Source organism: Octopus bimaculoides, chromosome 19 (genome assembly GCF_046866305.1).
Source record: "Octopus bimaculoides isolate indiv1 chromosome 19, ASM4686630v1, whole genome shotgun sequence".
In the NCBI taxonomy this organism is placed as follows: Eukaryota; Metazoa; Mollusca; class Cephalopoda; order Octopoda; family Octopodidae; genus Octopus; species Octopus bimaculoides.
The window spans coordinates 52,762,274-52,778,806 of NC_142946.1; the positions used below are offsets into that span (position 1 = coordinate 52,762,274).

The 16,533-nt window shown below is 35.2% G+C and overlaps 1 protein-coding gene across 14 annotated transcripts in view; it reads left to right on the top strand.

Moving 5' to 3' along the window:
• The window catches only part of LOC106878180 (uncharacterized), a 103,116-nt gene that overhangs the window by 55,165 nt on the left and 31,418 nt on the right, over positions 1 to 16,533 (top strand). For all 14 annotated transcript variants that reach the window (XR_016237452.1, XM_052974735.2, XM_052974743.2 and 11 more), the window contains 3 exons: positions 1,478 to 6,019; positions 9,373 to 9,439; positions 10,829 to 11,079. Coding sequence is in view for 13 of the 14 variants with exons in the window: in XM_052974735.2 (XP_052830695.1) it covers positions 1,478 to 6,019; positions 9,373 to 9,439; positions 10,829 to 11,079 (4,860 nt within the window). In the remaining variant the exon portion in view is untranslated. The remainder of the gene's footprint in view (positions 1 to 1,477; positions 6,020 to 9,372; positions 9,440 to 10,828; positions 11,080 to 16,533) is intronic.

Genomic DNA, 16,533 nt, shown 5'->3' on the forward strand with positions numbered 1-16,533 from the left:
ATTCAGATGTAGGAATGAGCTACAGCATCACTGGTGCCAAGCTGTATTGGACCCTTTACCTTTCCCTTGGACAACATCGGTGGCATAGAGAGGGGAGGCTATGATGCATCGACAACTGCTGGTTTTCCATAAACAACCACCTTGCCTGGACCTGTGCCTCAGAGGGTAATTTTGTAGGTGCAATTCCATTGTCGTTCAAGACTGATGGGGGTGGGTTGTAGCTAAACCCTATCCTTAGACCATGGGGTGGTTGTAGGTGGGGAGGCATGCCTTCTCAACTCTAGCGAAAATATCCCTTATAAGAAGTTGGGTACTTTAAATAAACTGACTGCAAACAAACATCTCTGCTTGTCTGACCAAAGTTTAACTGTTAATGTATGACGTCAAAACTAGATGCACACACAAACTTCTTTTCAGTATCCATCTACCAAATTCCACTCACAAAAGGTGGTTGCTCCAGGGTTACAGATCAGAGAAGACACTTGCCCAAACTGCTGCACATTGGGATTGAACCCAATACCACATGGCTGCAAAGCAAACCTCTTAAATCACACTGAATCATGCTGCCCCAAATTAAGTATCTGCCCAACCTATGGAAAATGGACGTAAATGAAAATACACATTGTGTGTGTGTGTGTGTGTGTGTCTGTATGTGCATGATTATTTAGTTACATAGGCTAGTGGTACTAATTATAAAGATTTTTAACTTTGTCCCAAGACCTTACGAAATTGGCTCCAAGTTGTAAATGAAAAACAAGATGAACTCCAGAATGATGTGAACTCAGAATGTGGAGATGTAGCTGAATAATGCAAACTATTTCGTACACCAGCATTTTTGTCATCCAACTGCCCTAGCAGTACTAATAATAATGACCCTCCCTATTTATAAGCACATGGCCTGAAATTTTGGCAGAGGGGCCGACACGATTACATTGACCCTCAGTGCTTAACTGGTACTTATTTCATCGACCCTGAAAGGGTGAAAAGCAAAGTTAGCCTCAGCTGAATTTGAACTCAGAATGTAAAGATGAAGAAGTGTCGTTAAGCATTTTGTCCGACATGCTTACGATTCTGTCAGCTCACTGCTTTACTACTACAACTACTACTACTACTGATGATGACGATGATGACAATCCTCTCCACTATAGGCACAAGGCCTGAAATTTTGCGGGAGGGGACTAGTTGATTACACCGACCCAAGTGTTTCACTGGTATCTTGATTTATCAACCCTGAAAGGATGAAAGGCAAAGTTGACTTCAGCAGAATTTGAACTTAGGACAAGGACAGACAAAATGCTGCTAAGCATCTTTGCCTGGTTTGCTGATTATTCTACCAGCTCGTCACCTTCAACTAATAATGATAGTAATCTGTACATGTTCTGACTATTGACAGTTATGTATGAAAGTTTAAACAATTTATTCTATTTCCATTTAATTTGTTAACATGGAATTTTTTTTTTTTTTTTTGACTTTACAGACCTTAGAGAATGGTGAAATGGTATTGTTGCCTCAGACAAATCTACACCAAAGCTACCAGCAGCAACAGCAACCTCAAGATAACACTGTCTTACTCTCAGGAACACCTAATAATCAAGAACTGATTAAGGATTATTTTCATGATAGCCTGCCCAGCAGTTGCTGCTGCTCACATGTCTATTCTCAGAAAACTTCCTCATTTGGTAACGCTACTCAAAGACGTCCAGAATTCTGTGAGGCTATAATGAAGTCAAGTTGTAGTGGTACTATTTCTACTAGTATTACTAGTAGTAGTAGTATTAGTAGTAGTAGCAGTGGTGGCAATATTAGTAATTCAATGTCTAATCATGTACTTCAAATGGATTCTAATTCAAAGAGTACCAACGAATTTCTCAGTCTAGCACCAAACAGTATAAGTTCTCTGGAGACTTGTGGAGGCATGTACTGTGATTGCCCAATGAGTGCTTGCCAAGATATCTATTGTGATGGTTCGATATGCAGTTGTCAGAACATGAATTGTGATAGTGCCATGAGTGCATGCCAGGATGTTCATTTTAGTAGTTCAATGAATATTTGTTGTCGTGACATGTCTTGTAGCAGCTTTGCACCTCCAAACTTAAAGTGTCAAGGACAAATGATGCTTCCTAAACCAAATGCTTATGAAAGAAATTCCTACAAGAGCAATCAACCATTATCTAATGTTAATTCTAGCAAGGCCCAGGCCAATAGATTCTGGGATAAAAGAACATCTTTACAAACTCAAAAAGTCCCAAATACTTTTATATATGATTTATCATACAACAATGTAAATGAACAAATGGATAAGTGTATGGCTGTTAAAAGTGAAGACAATGAAAAGCTAATTTACTCTGACAAAAACCAAATTTGGCAATATACAACATGCCACCAGACTTTCCCATCAATTAAACATCAAAACAAAAATCCAAACTGTTGCTCTTTTCAAAATTCCCCAAACTCCATGCTTAAAGTAGAAAAATCAAAAATGTGGAATTGTGCTCACCAACCCCTCTCTGAAAATTTTGTCTATCAAGAACAACTTTGTAAAGCTTGTAACCCAACTATGGAATCTCAAGAAATAAGTGGTTCCATGCCAGCTATTAACTATTTACACACAAATATGAAATCAAGAAGGCCTGTGAATAATATGATTTGTAAGAGTTCAGCTGATTTAGTACCATCTCAAAAATATATGCACAATGGTCAACTTTTTTTCAATTCTGCCACCACTACTTCTACTAGTACTCTTACCACCACTTCTACCATCACAATGACAGCAACCACATACACCACTGCTACCACCACCACCACTGCTGCCTCCAGTAACTCCTTCTCACCTCATTGCTGTTCCTCCTGTTCTGTTCAACCTCTTAACTATAAATTATTTCCACCTAAAACTTCGGAATGTTCAACAACTGAAGTAGTTGACAGCAAAGTCTCATTACAATATGACCAACATTCTGTGATAAGCTTCATGTCTTCAGACTCCGAGAGTGATAACATGACTTGGTCAGCTAGTGAAGGAGGGAAAGAAGAGATGAACAAATCAAACAGTTCAGGTCGCAGCCTCCCAAGTCCACCTGTCTTCAAGAATGTTTCAGAGGCATTACATCGATTACCAGAAAGTCCTAAGGTGCCTTTGGTGTGCATGGAAGATGTTATTGTTATAGACTCCTCTCCTGGAAGTGATAGTTCTTCAAATGACACCCCAAATAATTCAAATACATTAAATAGTTCTGTCAAACCCCCAACTTCACAGCAGCAGTCTTTTAGAGCAAAGACAACTACGAACCCGAAATCAGTTAAAAAATTGTGTTTTGATGGAGAAAAATGTGAAAGCCAGTTTTCTAAGAATTCTAAAGAGAGTTCTAAAAATCACAGATCTCAAGAAATAACGAAAGAAAATCCAGCAAATTCTACAAGCAAAACGTCAGCATCACGCTCAAGTCAGAAAAATTCCATTATAAATAATAAACCCAATCCAGTCTTTTCAAGGAGTAACAGAATTCGTTCACCAAGCATCCGTTACAAGGATGATGTCTTGTCTTTTCCTTTAGTCTTTCCTAGTCGTTCAAGTCAGTCAGCTTCAAATAGAGTGAGTGAAATTGTACAGAAGTCCAGAGTGACCAATCGACGACGCCAATCAGATTTGGAAAAAGTTAAAGAGAAATCATCTGTGAAACCAGATGAAACAGTAACTTCCAAAAATTTAAAACGTCAAACAAAATATACTCCAGATACTAAATCTACCAGTTTACCTTTAGATCGGAGGAAAATGCTGCGGTCTTCAAATAAAGTAGAGGAAAAATCTCCAGTTAAATTGGAGAAAGATATCAAAATAGATGATAAAAATCCTGTACAAAATAAGGAAGTAGTTTTGAAACAGGAGCAGGAAGATCAAGTGGAATTTAAACAACCTGAAAATTTGCTAAATAAGATCTCACCATCTCTTCAAAATGAAGATGGATCTGATAAGTGTCACCAAGCAGTAGAATCTCCACCTAAGATTGTGGTGCAATCACACAAGGTCAACAAACCATGTAGTTTTGAAGACAGAGCAAAGAAACTTCATACAGCCACTGCATCAACTTGCCATACTAAAACGGAAAGAAAGCACAATTCTCATAACACTGCCACAACAACGTCTTTTACTAGCAACCAAATTCAGCCATCAACTAGTTCTGTAACTGCCAATTTTCCTTCAACCGTTAATACAGTCATTAGAGAGCCATTACCTCTTAGTATTTTATCAAGACCAGAAAAAGCAATATCCGAATGTAAAAAAAATTCTGCGTTTGTAAGCTCTGAATTGGACAGGTATCTTGCCGGAGAAGCTGAGTCAATTAATTCAAATGTGGATTTATCCTTTTCAAAAAATAAAGCGATTCTTCCCAAAAGTGGGCCATTTTTACCAACCAAAACAACTCCTTTCTGTGATAAAACTTACGCTTTTGAAGGTAATGAAAAGTCAAATGAGAAAACTCTTCAAAAGACAACTGGCATTGTTTATAATACAAGAAGTAAATGTAGCAGTAGTTCTGTTGCTGTCCACGATAGTGATAAGATTATTGTTGATAATCATCTTCATGTTGATGTTTTTGATATGGATAATGACGCAAATGATAAAACTGGTAATGTTACTAACGATAATAGAGATAATGTTAACAAAAATACTGGCAATATTATAAATGATAATCCTGATTATGTTACAAATGGAAATAATGATAATGTTACAAATGATAATTCCAATATTGTTACAAATAAAATTACTGTTAATTTTACAAATGATAATGTTACAAACGATAATAACTTTAGTGTTACTAATGATTATAATGATAATGTTATTAGTGATAATATCGATAATGTTACGAACAATTACACTGATAATGTTTGTAATGATAATATCGACATTGGCAATGTTAATGTTAAGGATACTGTTAATAATTCTGTTAATAATAATACTGTTAACAAAACTTATGATAATAATAATAATAATAGAGAAAACAATCATAACAATGATAATGCTGAAAGATTATCATTGCCATGTAATAGTTCAGTGAAAGATAGAGTCGATTCAAGTGTTAATGAAACCAAGGCAGGTAATTCATTTAGTTCAGTATATAGCAATCACCTGATTGAGTTGACTGCTGTAAGTAAAAAGATTTCAGCTAACAATTTACCTGAATCTAGTCAGTCCAAGTCATACTCTTCAGGGACTTCAAGTCTGTACGAACCAGACTTTGATGAAGTTGATGGCATTTTGTTTATGTCCTTCCCATCTGAGGAATCTTTACAGGCTCACATTGCTGTTGAACGTAAGGATAATTGGGAATCTACTACTGGTCATATGTCTAGTATTTCTAATATTCTCAGTTTCCATCGCTGGAAGGAAACTCATCAAGAGGAGAAGTTTCCTAGGCCAGCATTCGACAAAAACATGAACCTTCGGGGCTTACACATGCGATTAAAAAGATACTGCAAACTTCTACGGTCTGAATGGCTCAAAATTAAACAGAAGAATTTAACCAGAAATAACCACAGAAAAGCTTTCAAGTTCAGTCGATTCCAGATGGCCACAAGAAGCAAGAGATGGACCAGGACTAATAGTGCTCTTTGTGCAGGCAGGAGCATAACATCGCGGAACAAAACTGCTGGTAAATTTCAAAAACTTCACTGGCGAACAGAAGCTCGGCTTCTTCGAGGTTTGAAACCGGAAGAAGTCCGACAAATGGGAATGAAGAAGAAACGTAGAAAGAAGTTCATTTTTACTCACCGCAAGGGTTGCAAAAGACAGGATGCTTCCGGAAATGAGGACTCTGATAGTGGCAGTAGCAAGAATTCTATGGAAGAAGATGCTGTTAGCCATACTTCAGTAGTAAAAGAGGTGAAGGAAGTGAAATGTGGAAAGAATGGTTACATCCATCCTATGCGCAGCTGTTGTAGGAAAGAGAAGGTGGTATCAGTTGAAGAGAAGATGTCAAAAGCTGTTAGAAGTTGTAAATCTCATTCTGATGAAGAAAAACCTGTAAGTATATGATGCCTTTTCCATAATTCCCCTCACGTATACATATGAACGTCCATACATACCACTTTGCCAAACTCTCTCCCTACTACATGCACACACACACACACACACACACACACTCTCTCATTCTGTTTCAGTTGTTGACTGTCGCTGAGGTACTGCTTTGATGAGTTTAGTTGAACAAATGAACCCCAGTACTTTGTTTCTTTTAGTCTGGTGCCTGTTTTATTGGTTTCTTTTGCCATACTGCTATGGTATGAGAATGTACAAGTAATGGGGGCACAAACACAGACATATATACACATCCACACGTGTGTGTGCATGCACACTCACACACACAGACATGATGCGCTTCACAAGGCATTGGTTTACCCAGGGCTAGAAAACATTTGCTCAAGGTGTCATGCAGTGGGCCTGAAACAAGCCTTGTGATTGCAAAGTGAACTTCTTCAGTAAACAGCCATGCTAGTAATATATAAATATTTACACATGTATGTTACTGGGTCAGGACTAAAAGAGGAATGAAAGGGGTCCATAAGTAAAAAAAATGGTTGAGAACCACTGCACTATCATAAGTAATAGCAACTCAATAGTTATTACATATTTTGTTTGTTTCTAATCTTGAGCTTGAAACAGTCCTTTTATTGACTTGGATGAAGTTCACTGTGTATATATACAGTGTATATATATACAATCCTTACATGACATGCATGAGTGTTAGTGATGCCCTTATAACTTGATGAGTTGCAGGTTATCAGTGAAGTGGTCCTTTTTTAAAGGGCATATTTATTTGCAGCCATGGATGTGTGGTTAAGAAGCTTGTTTCCCAACCACATGGTTTCAGATTTAGTCCCACTCTGCAGTGCTTTGGACATGTTTTCTACTATAACCCAAGCCAACCAAAGCTTTGTGAGTGGATTTCATAGAAGGAAACTGAAAGAAGCCCATCATAATAGATATATATGTGTGTGTGAGTATGTTTGTGTCTTTTTGTCTTGACATGGTGTGATTGTTGTAAATTAATATCATTCATTTCTCATATTTGGCAAAAGCATGTTTTGTTATGGGGAAAATATGACCTTGCTTGGAAACAGATGAGGATTAACCACAAGAAGGGTATCCAACCATGGACAATCTACCTCAATAAACTGCATCCAACTCATGCAATCAATAGCAAGGCTGATGTTAAAACAATGATAGATTGATTTGTGTATGACACATGCTTTCCCCTACAGATTTTTGTACCTAATTATAAGGTTGCATGCATTATATTTGTAAGAAGTATTCCCCACTCCTTTTTTATATTTATTTATCCAGTCAAGTGTGCCACGATATTCAGGATGGTATGACAGAAGTAGATTAGTTATGTTGTCCAAGCTAACTGATGTGTAATGAGGAGTTATGATCATTATAATAATGTTAAATTTTTCTTTTTGTCATAGTAATAACGCTTAGCTCAGTTGGCTGGCAAGTCTCATTAAATTATTACCTTCAGCTTTCAATATAGAGGGCCAGAATGTAATATTACCTTTATTGAAAAGTACTACTTGAATTATTTAACATGAAGATTAAATTAATGCTTTGTTTTTGTACTCGGTTTGCAAGATTCTTTATGTGAATTTGTGTATTGAAACAAATTTTGTTGTTGTCTTGGGAGAGTTGTAACGCCAATATTAATAGCACATGCACTGGTTCAGTTCCACTCCATTATTAGTCAATTGTTTAAATATCCATCCAATTAACTAATCAATTGTCTGTTTAACCCTTTAGCATTCAGATTACTCTGTCAAATTTAATACTTGTTCTCATTGTTTTGAATTAATCATGCATTATCTTATAACTTCAAGATTTCAATGATGTAATTGTTTAGTTTTAAGAATGACATTGTAGAGTAAGTATGAGAGGTCAGATCTGGCCAGTTTGAACATAGAACTAGTAGACTTTTTGGCCTGGATATGGCTGGTTTAAATACTAAAGAGTTAACTTAGTTAAACAATCTTTTTTTTTTTTTTTTTTTTTTTTTGTTCATCAGGCAAACAAACACGGCTTCTGTAACTAAGTGGGAGAAATATACTGAAAAGGTTACAGATGGCAAAGAAAGAACTTTGATGAACAAAAAAGACAAAAAAAAAAGATTGCTTAACCAACTAGTTAAACGATTGATTAGTTAACAGTTGACTAATAATAGAGGAGTGAAATTGAATCTGTGTGTGTGTTATTAATATTGGGGTAGTGTCTCTCTCAAGACACAGCATAAATTAATAAATTTAATCAATAAATGTAAATATAAATTGAGGAAGAACATTCTTTAATTATCTTTTATTTGCTTCATTCATTGGACTGCAGCCGTACCAGAGCATCATCACCTTGAAGGTTTTAGTCAAACAAGTCAAAAGACCAGCTTTGTCCCATTCTGCATCAAGCTGAATCTCCTTGAGAATCACATTAAGGGTACACGTGTCTGTGGAGTGCTCAGCCACTTGCATGTTAATTTCATGAGCAGGCTGTTCCGTTGATCGGTTCATCTGGAACTTTTGTCATTGTAGCTGACACAGCGCCAGTTAGTATATACATTTCTATTGAATGAACAAAAGTATTTTAACTCTTTAACATTCAGATTACTTTGTCAAATTTTACAATGCTTATTTATTCACATTGTTCTAAAGTAATCTTGCATTATCTCACATGTAGCTTTGTATATTTTTAGAATGATGTTGTATGGTATGTGCGAGAGGCCAAATCTGGCTGGTTTTGACCATAAAATCAAGTAAAATATTTGGGCTTGATATGGCCTGTTTCGATGCTAATGGGTCAAATGGAAATGTTTATATTGTTATATTCTGCATTCGCCTTTTCATCCTTCCACACTGGTATCTTATCGCTTGTTGACTTTACAGCCTACAGGAAAGTTCAAAGGTCACTTCTGAATTTGTTTGTCTTTAGAAGTCATGAACTTTTCCAATGTATTTTAAAAGGACTAAACAGTTTTGTTTATGCATCCTAATACGTTTTTAAAAAATGTATTTTATACACAAGATTTTTTTCCTGAGATTTAGCAGCTCAAATTTGTAGTGCTTATTTATACACAAATGTATGTTATATGCAAATAAATTTGGTTAAAGGTGGGTCAGTGTGTTCTCAAACACGTGCTAATATATGCTTCATTTAACTTGTTTACATTGACAACTCTCACAAAATGTTGTTAAGTTAAGCTTTCTTACAGACATAGAGTAGTTCAGAGGGAGACAAGTTTTGCTTTGCTTTTTTTTTTCATAAAATATAAACCAAGATAGTTTTCTAACAATACTGGTTTATTAATCTTGTTTTTAATGAGTTTATTATATTTCTTGCAGGTCATTGAAAAATCAGCTCATTTGTTGTATCAGTCAGATGAAATGCATGCCATTAGGAAACTTGGAGGTAAATCTTTGTGCTTTCTCTTCTCTTTCATTTAAATATAAAAAGATCCTTAATAGCTTATTAGTATTGTGCCCCTTTTTTTACTGTGATTTGTATTCTACACAAAGAAACTGTTTTGTTTTGCTGCATTCAGAATCTGTATTTATTTTCTAAGCTAACCATTGTGAAATACCTAGGATCTCTTTGGTGACCATATTAAAACACTTATCTTTTCTGTACCATTGTAAATTTGGATAAAATGTGACGTTTGATAGGACTAAATAGTTTGGCAAAAGCTTTCAGTTTTAAACGAAATAAAGGAACGGAGTTCTGTGATGTTTATTATGCTTTGTCATGGGTATTGGCAAGGACATAGAGGCATAAACATAAAATTTCATTGGTTTATTAAGAAACGTTTGTTGTTATCAAATATTTTAGGCATGCTTTCTATAATGCCCTCCATAATGCCAAACCATTTTACAGAGTGTATGTTACCTTGTGCTTTTTACATGGCACCAGCACCAAAATAGATGTTGATAATTAGATACATGTACACACATTTGAAAATATAAATTTTGTTATGGTTTTATATATTACCATACAGTAATGAGGACTTGCATTCACAATTTGCTTTATTAACCCTTTAGCATTTAATCTGGCCATATCCAACCCAAATATTCTGTACATTTTAAGTTCAAACTGGCTGTGTCTAACCTCTCACACCTACCCTAAGATGTCATTCTAAAAATAAACAATCACATGATCAAAGTCCTGAAACTATGAGATGATGCATGATTGATTCAAAAAATGTCATTTGACAGGAAAAAGATTAACCATGAGCTGTTAATGGAGCTTGGTTTTGTTGGAGAAACCATGCGAAACAAGACTGGAGTCTGGTGCAGCCCTTCAGCTTACCAGCCATGGTCAAACCATCCAATCCATGCCAGCATGGACAACGGGCATTAAATGATGTTGATGATACTCTGTCAAATTTAATGCGTATTTCTTTACATTGTTTTGAATTATGCATTATCTTGTAGTTTTCAGATTTTGGTGGTGCCATTGTTTATTTTTACAATGACATTATAGGGTAGGTGTGAGAGGCCAGTTTGAACGTAAAACACAGTAGAATATTTTGGCTGGATACAGCGGGATTAAATGCTAAACGGTTAATGCCTATCCTGTTTATTTGCTCAAGGAATATCCCTGACTCTCTCTTTCTCTCTCTCTCTCTCTCTCTTGTCTCACATACGCACAGATATGAACAAATAATAAATAACTGCATGGGCAGTACACATACATACACACTCAGACACATAAAGAAGAGTGTTTCTAAAATGAAATTGTTTTTGATTTGATATAAAGTAAAGATTAGCCATGAGATGTTGATGGAGCTTGTTTTTGTTGTAGAATTTGAGCTGAATGAACCTTCAATACGGAAAAGGACAAGAAGTCAGGTAGAATATTTCAAAGACCAACAAACAAAGAACCAACGTCCCAATAATAGTCTGCCGCTGACTACTTTTACTCAAAGTATGGCCCAGGCAGCCACATCAGCTCTCCATGACAACTTCATCAGAAAGAATGGTTCTGCTGCCACATTGGCTGCTTTCTCTGATGGCAAACACGACACAGATATGTTCACACAGGTGGACTCTGTGGTATGTAGAGTCCATTTAGGATTTTTTTCTCTCTTCTTAATCTATAATAATAATAATGATTTCTTTATTTTTTAATAATGAATGACAATAATAATAATAATAATAATCCAAAGTTCATCGATAACTTTTTTGTCAAGAATCTTTAGAATTTGGTACAAATACTAAGATTTGTAGAAAATGGTTTTCTCTTGTGTATTAGGAAAAAGTATCTTTTTACTATGATATCTTCTGTTGCTATTTTGATTATTATTATTATTATTTCCAAATATATCATCTAATACTACAATCCTTATTTATTAATTAATTTTTTAATCTTGGTTAATACTATCCCATTGGTCACCAAATTGTGTGTGCTGTTTACGGAATGCTGCTTCTGCTAAGTGACTTACACGTGTTCTAGTACTTAGCTGCCAAAAATTTGACGCTAGCCAAATGCTTCTCACTAGCCAGCAACTGAACTGCTTTAACAGAAGCTTTTTTAAAATTTATTTAGCAGCTAGTTATGTTTATGTGTGATATTTTCCACCATTTTTTTTGTATCCCATTTATTTTTTTCTTCATATTTCAATATATATTTTAATTCCATGATTATATTTGTAAGAAATAATTCACTTATATTATAAATTCTTCATTATTGACTTTATTACTTGTGTTTAGAATGAAAATGCTAATATGCATAAAAAGATACTTCGAAGAGCAATTCTTTTTCTAATACTATTATTGAAGATACTTCGAAGAGCAATTCTTTTTCTAATACTATTATTGAATGCGAGCTAAAGGAAATTTAGCTGTTGCTTCTAACAAGGTGACCAGATAGACTACTCTTGTTGACCTGGAGTAAAGTTTAAGTAGGCGAGTGTTATTGGTTTGAGGTTAACTTTCGACAAGTTGGATCCTCAGCCAAGAAGTTTCAATGACTGGCTTTCTTTATCATTTCCTTTCACTTGTCATTGAATACTCTTAGTAACATAGTAAGTACACCAAGTGTTATTTTGACTGTACTCTGTATGTGAACATATCTTAATGGAAAGAATATTAGGAAAATAAAAAAGCTTGAAAGCTGAGAAACTAAACATTTATTTATAATTTAGTTACAAGATGCTTCTCTCAGTGTTGTGTTGGCACTGCGTCGCTTACGACGTCGAAGGTTCCAGTTGATCCGATCAACGGAACAGCCTGCTCGTGAAATTAACTTGCAAGTAGCTGAGCATGTTAATTTCACATGTACCCTTAACATAGTTCTCGGGGATATTCAGCGTGACAGTGTGACAAGGCTGACCCTTTGAATTACAGGCACAACAGAAACAGAAAGTAAGAGTGAGAGAAAGTTGTGGTGGAAGAGTACAGCAGGGTTTGTCACCATCTCCTGCCGGAGCCTCGTGGAGCTTTAGGTGTTTTCGCTCAATAAACACTCACAACACCCGGTCTGGGAATCGAAACCGCGATCCTATGACCGCGAGTCCGCTGCCCTAACCACTGGGCCATTGTGCCTCCACGTTTCTCTCAGTAACATTGCAGAAAAGAAGTTTCTTGGTGGAGTGGGGTTATTTTCTGTTAGTCACTCTTTGTTCTAATCAAAGGAAAAGTAAAAGGTAACCAATCAAAAGCTTTATACTGGATCTATGGGTTCAATAGACCGATGGTCTTGAGTTTGATTGCATAAGCCACAATATTTAATCATAAATGAGTCTTTAGTTTTTACATCAACAACATTAACCCTTTAGCATTCAGATTGCTCGTCAAATGTAACGTTTATTTATTCACATTATTTTGAATTAATCCTGTATTATCTTGTAACTTGGAAATTTTGATGATGTGACTGTTTATTTTTAAAATGCCATTGTAGGGTAGGTGTGAGAGGCCTGATATGGCCAGTTTAAATATTAAATGGTCAAGTAGCTGGGAAATTACTGTAACCACTGGACTGGGTGTCAGCCCCTTAGAAGCAGCATTCCTTTAGCTAAGTAAATCAGAGCTCATAAAATTAACTGCCCATAAAATGCCTGTGGTGAATATGAGCCACATCTTGAGTTAGTCCAGTAATAACCATTTCACCACCTTATTTATGCCAGTTAGCAAAATAAATCAAGTATTTTATAACTATACTAACAGTGGTTGTAAGGGTTAAGCCAATATGAATGGAATCATAATTTAGCAAGTATAGTCAAAATCAATACTCCCTTTAAGTGTAGTTTTCTGGTTCTAAGCATTGCTACTTGGTCAATTTTTGTCATTGTGATCATTTTGTCTGTGTTAGCTGTTTGGTCGTGAAGTTTAGGACATGAAACAAGTGATTTCAGCTGACATAATTTTGTTGGGAAAACTTGGCTGCTATTTTTGTTTAATGAAACTCTTGTGGAATATCCAACCTCCAAATAATTTCCATTGAGTTTTCAAGTTTTTTGAAAGATTTTTTAAAAAGTTGTAACAATATGAAAATTTTAATCGTTTATGACAAAATTTGATTCTGTTTAAAAATGAAAGTTTGAAAATTTAGTGTTAATATTGATGTTGTTATATCGTCAGAGAAAAATGAGTATTTAAAACTGTGGTTAAGCTTACTTCACTACAAAGCTGTTTGTTATTTTACCTCCTGCTTTACTTAAAAGATCGTATTGTGTTGGAATAACTTCCAGTGTAGTTCTATCTGCAGGAGTGAAAAACTTTATAAAATGTATATACTTTTTCTGTCTGGTTTCTTTTGTAGTTTGCCTTTTTATCCATTCCTCATCTCATTTTGGTATACTGTTTACTTTTGTTATAAACTTATATCTAGAACTTTCTGAATAATGTCCTATCCATTTAATTAAAAGCTGAAGTTTTTTGTCTTAGCAGTTTTTTTATGCTGTAGTCTCAAATATTTCCTGTTCCTTGGGGAAAAAAAAAACTGCATTAAAATAGCTTATAGCTGTTTTCTATATTGTGCTCTGTTTTCTCCAATCATTGCATATCATCCACATTTCTGGTTGTTTGCTTCATTATTATTTCTATCATCCTTTAGTGACTTGACTTAAATACCTTCCCATCCATTCCATTCATGTCTTCTCACTACTTCTGTTGTGACTTTTGCATAGAGAAGTTGATGTCACCTTCATCTCTGTTTAATCCTCTTAAAAAAAAAAAAAAAAACACTAGAGAGCAGCATAATTGTTATTTTAACTTTGAAGCGTTCATAAATTTCTGAAAAGTGTTTTTGATGGTTCTTCATTCTTTTAAAATAATGAAATGAAAGATTCATGCTAAATGTTCAAGCTTGGGTTAAACTGACATGTAAAGAGTCAAATTTGACTTGTTTTGTTTCAATATCTTTCTTTAGGTGACATCGTTAACTATGGCAACCTGATTTCCTTCAACTGGTAACTTAGGAGCTAACCCCACTACCTTTGCTAAACGGAACGAAAATCTTAGGCCTGTAAGTCAAGTCACACTTCTGTAGGTAGTCAGCAAACATGATTTCAAAGCATTAAAGAGACGTGTCTTCACTGCTGAAGAAGAACTAGTTTGTTTATAGCTAGCTGCTTAGCTTCTATCTGTGTGCTGACAATATCATTCTTATTTTGTCACTTAAATTTTAACACTTCCATTAACTTGATTCAAATGCTATAGAATTTACACATTTATATGCAAGCTACTAGAGTATCTCCACACCAAATGTTTGTTTATGTTTAGACTAAACTGAATACTGTTGAATGTTTATTGTATTGTTTGTAAATAGTTCATCAACTTGGCATATAGCTTATTTATAGATGCATCTCAAGTTTTCTTTGTGCATTTCTTTTGAAATATTAAGATACCTTAGTTCATTTGATTCTTGAGAAAGAAAAAAAAAGATCCATATATGGATGTGAACTTAACTTAGAGAGCTTAGGGCATTCAGTGGACTGATTGGCTGATATTCTTGCATGTTTCTTCTTCGTTGTATGAGTTATGTCTTGCACTGTTTCAAGTAAATATTTGTGAAATATAAGTGATATCCTATATCAACAGAGGGTACAGACAATAACCTTTTTTTAGTAGGTAAAATATTAAGTCATTTCTTGCTTTATATGGAGAGGTGGTGATGGGGGAGACTGTTTGCCCCTCCCCCCCTTTTTTTTTATAGATTTAAAAAAGACATCCGGATCATATAATCTGTAGGGTAACTTTTTTGTTGCATCTGATTTTTAACTTTTTCTTTTTATATGGTTTAGGGAGAAGGAGGGCATCCTATGATGCTTTTCAGAGCCTCAAACTCTGGTGGGGGGGGGGGGGGAATGATGCACTTATTCTCAGATCAGATATCTGGTCTGAATGTTTGCTATTGAGTGGATTCTGCCAAAGGTACCCAAGGGCCAGGTGGTGGAGTTTAACTGGGTTGTATATTAAATCTGCCATTCCAAAAGCAGAAATAGGCCCTCTGATAGGCTTCCACACAGTTTCCACTTACCAGATTTCACGAGGCTTTATTGAACCCAAAACTATGTCTGAAGACATGTAAACCTATGCAGTTGTGGGCATCTTCACTAAACAACCAAGCCTACACTGTTAACCTGATAGTTTTTTTTTTAACAGGTCTATAGAATAGATATTGTTCATCAAATACTTCTAAACAAAGATTCAAGTTTTCATAGAAACAGATACGGATACAGATTTATTTGTGTTATTTTGGATAAAAGCTTAGCATCTGACCATTCCCTCTTGTCATGGCTCATAAAGTAATAATAATATTGAACAGCTTTTTTTTGTCCATCTTCATATTCTGAGTTAAATTCTGCCAAGGTCAACTTTGCCTTTTATCCTTTTGGGATTGATGAAAAAAAAAAGACACCGGTGAAGCACTTGGGTCAATGTATTCAACTCACCTCCTTCCCCCAAATTGCTGGCCTTGTGCCAAAATTTGATACCAATATCGAACAGCTTTGTGATGAAGTGAACTTGATTACCATAATATGTAGTATTAAAGTCTGGGACTTACATTATGTGCTCCCAATTGAAAAAAAACCAACAAAAAACACTACAAAAAAGCAATAGTTTTTCTAGTGACATTCCCTGACTTGTCATTATGTTTGCATGAGTTGTTGATTTCAAATCTGGATCAACATAATTTTTCTGTCAACATATAACTGTCTTATTCCTTATACATACCCTATAATAATAGTTGTCCCATGGATTAACAAACTCCTTAAAAGTTTTCCCCTCTCACAGTTCTAATCCAGCATGGGATGGATCTACAAAGCCAGACATGTTTAATGGTGGCAGGATTACTGGTAACAACTGAATTTATGAAGTAAAAGTGGCAGGTATTTTATTTTTTCTACAGGAGCTTGTAAAATTCATGTAACTTGTCTAAAGGAAAATCAATACAATAGCTGTAACAGTTTTTGGACCTACTTCAGTCACTTTAGCTTCTTCAAATATTCCACTTGATTAATTTTAGTTAGAGATATTCTGGATTCTCATGGCATTGTTTCCACA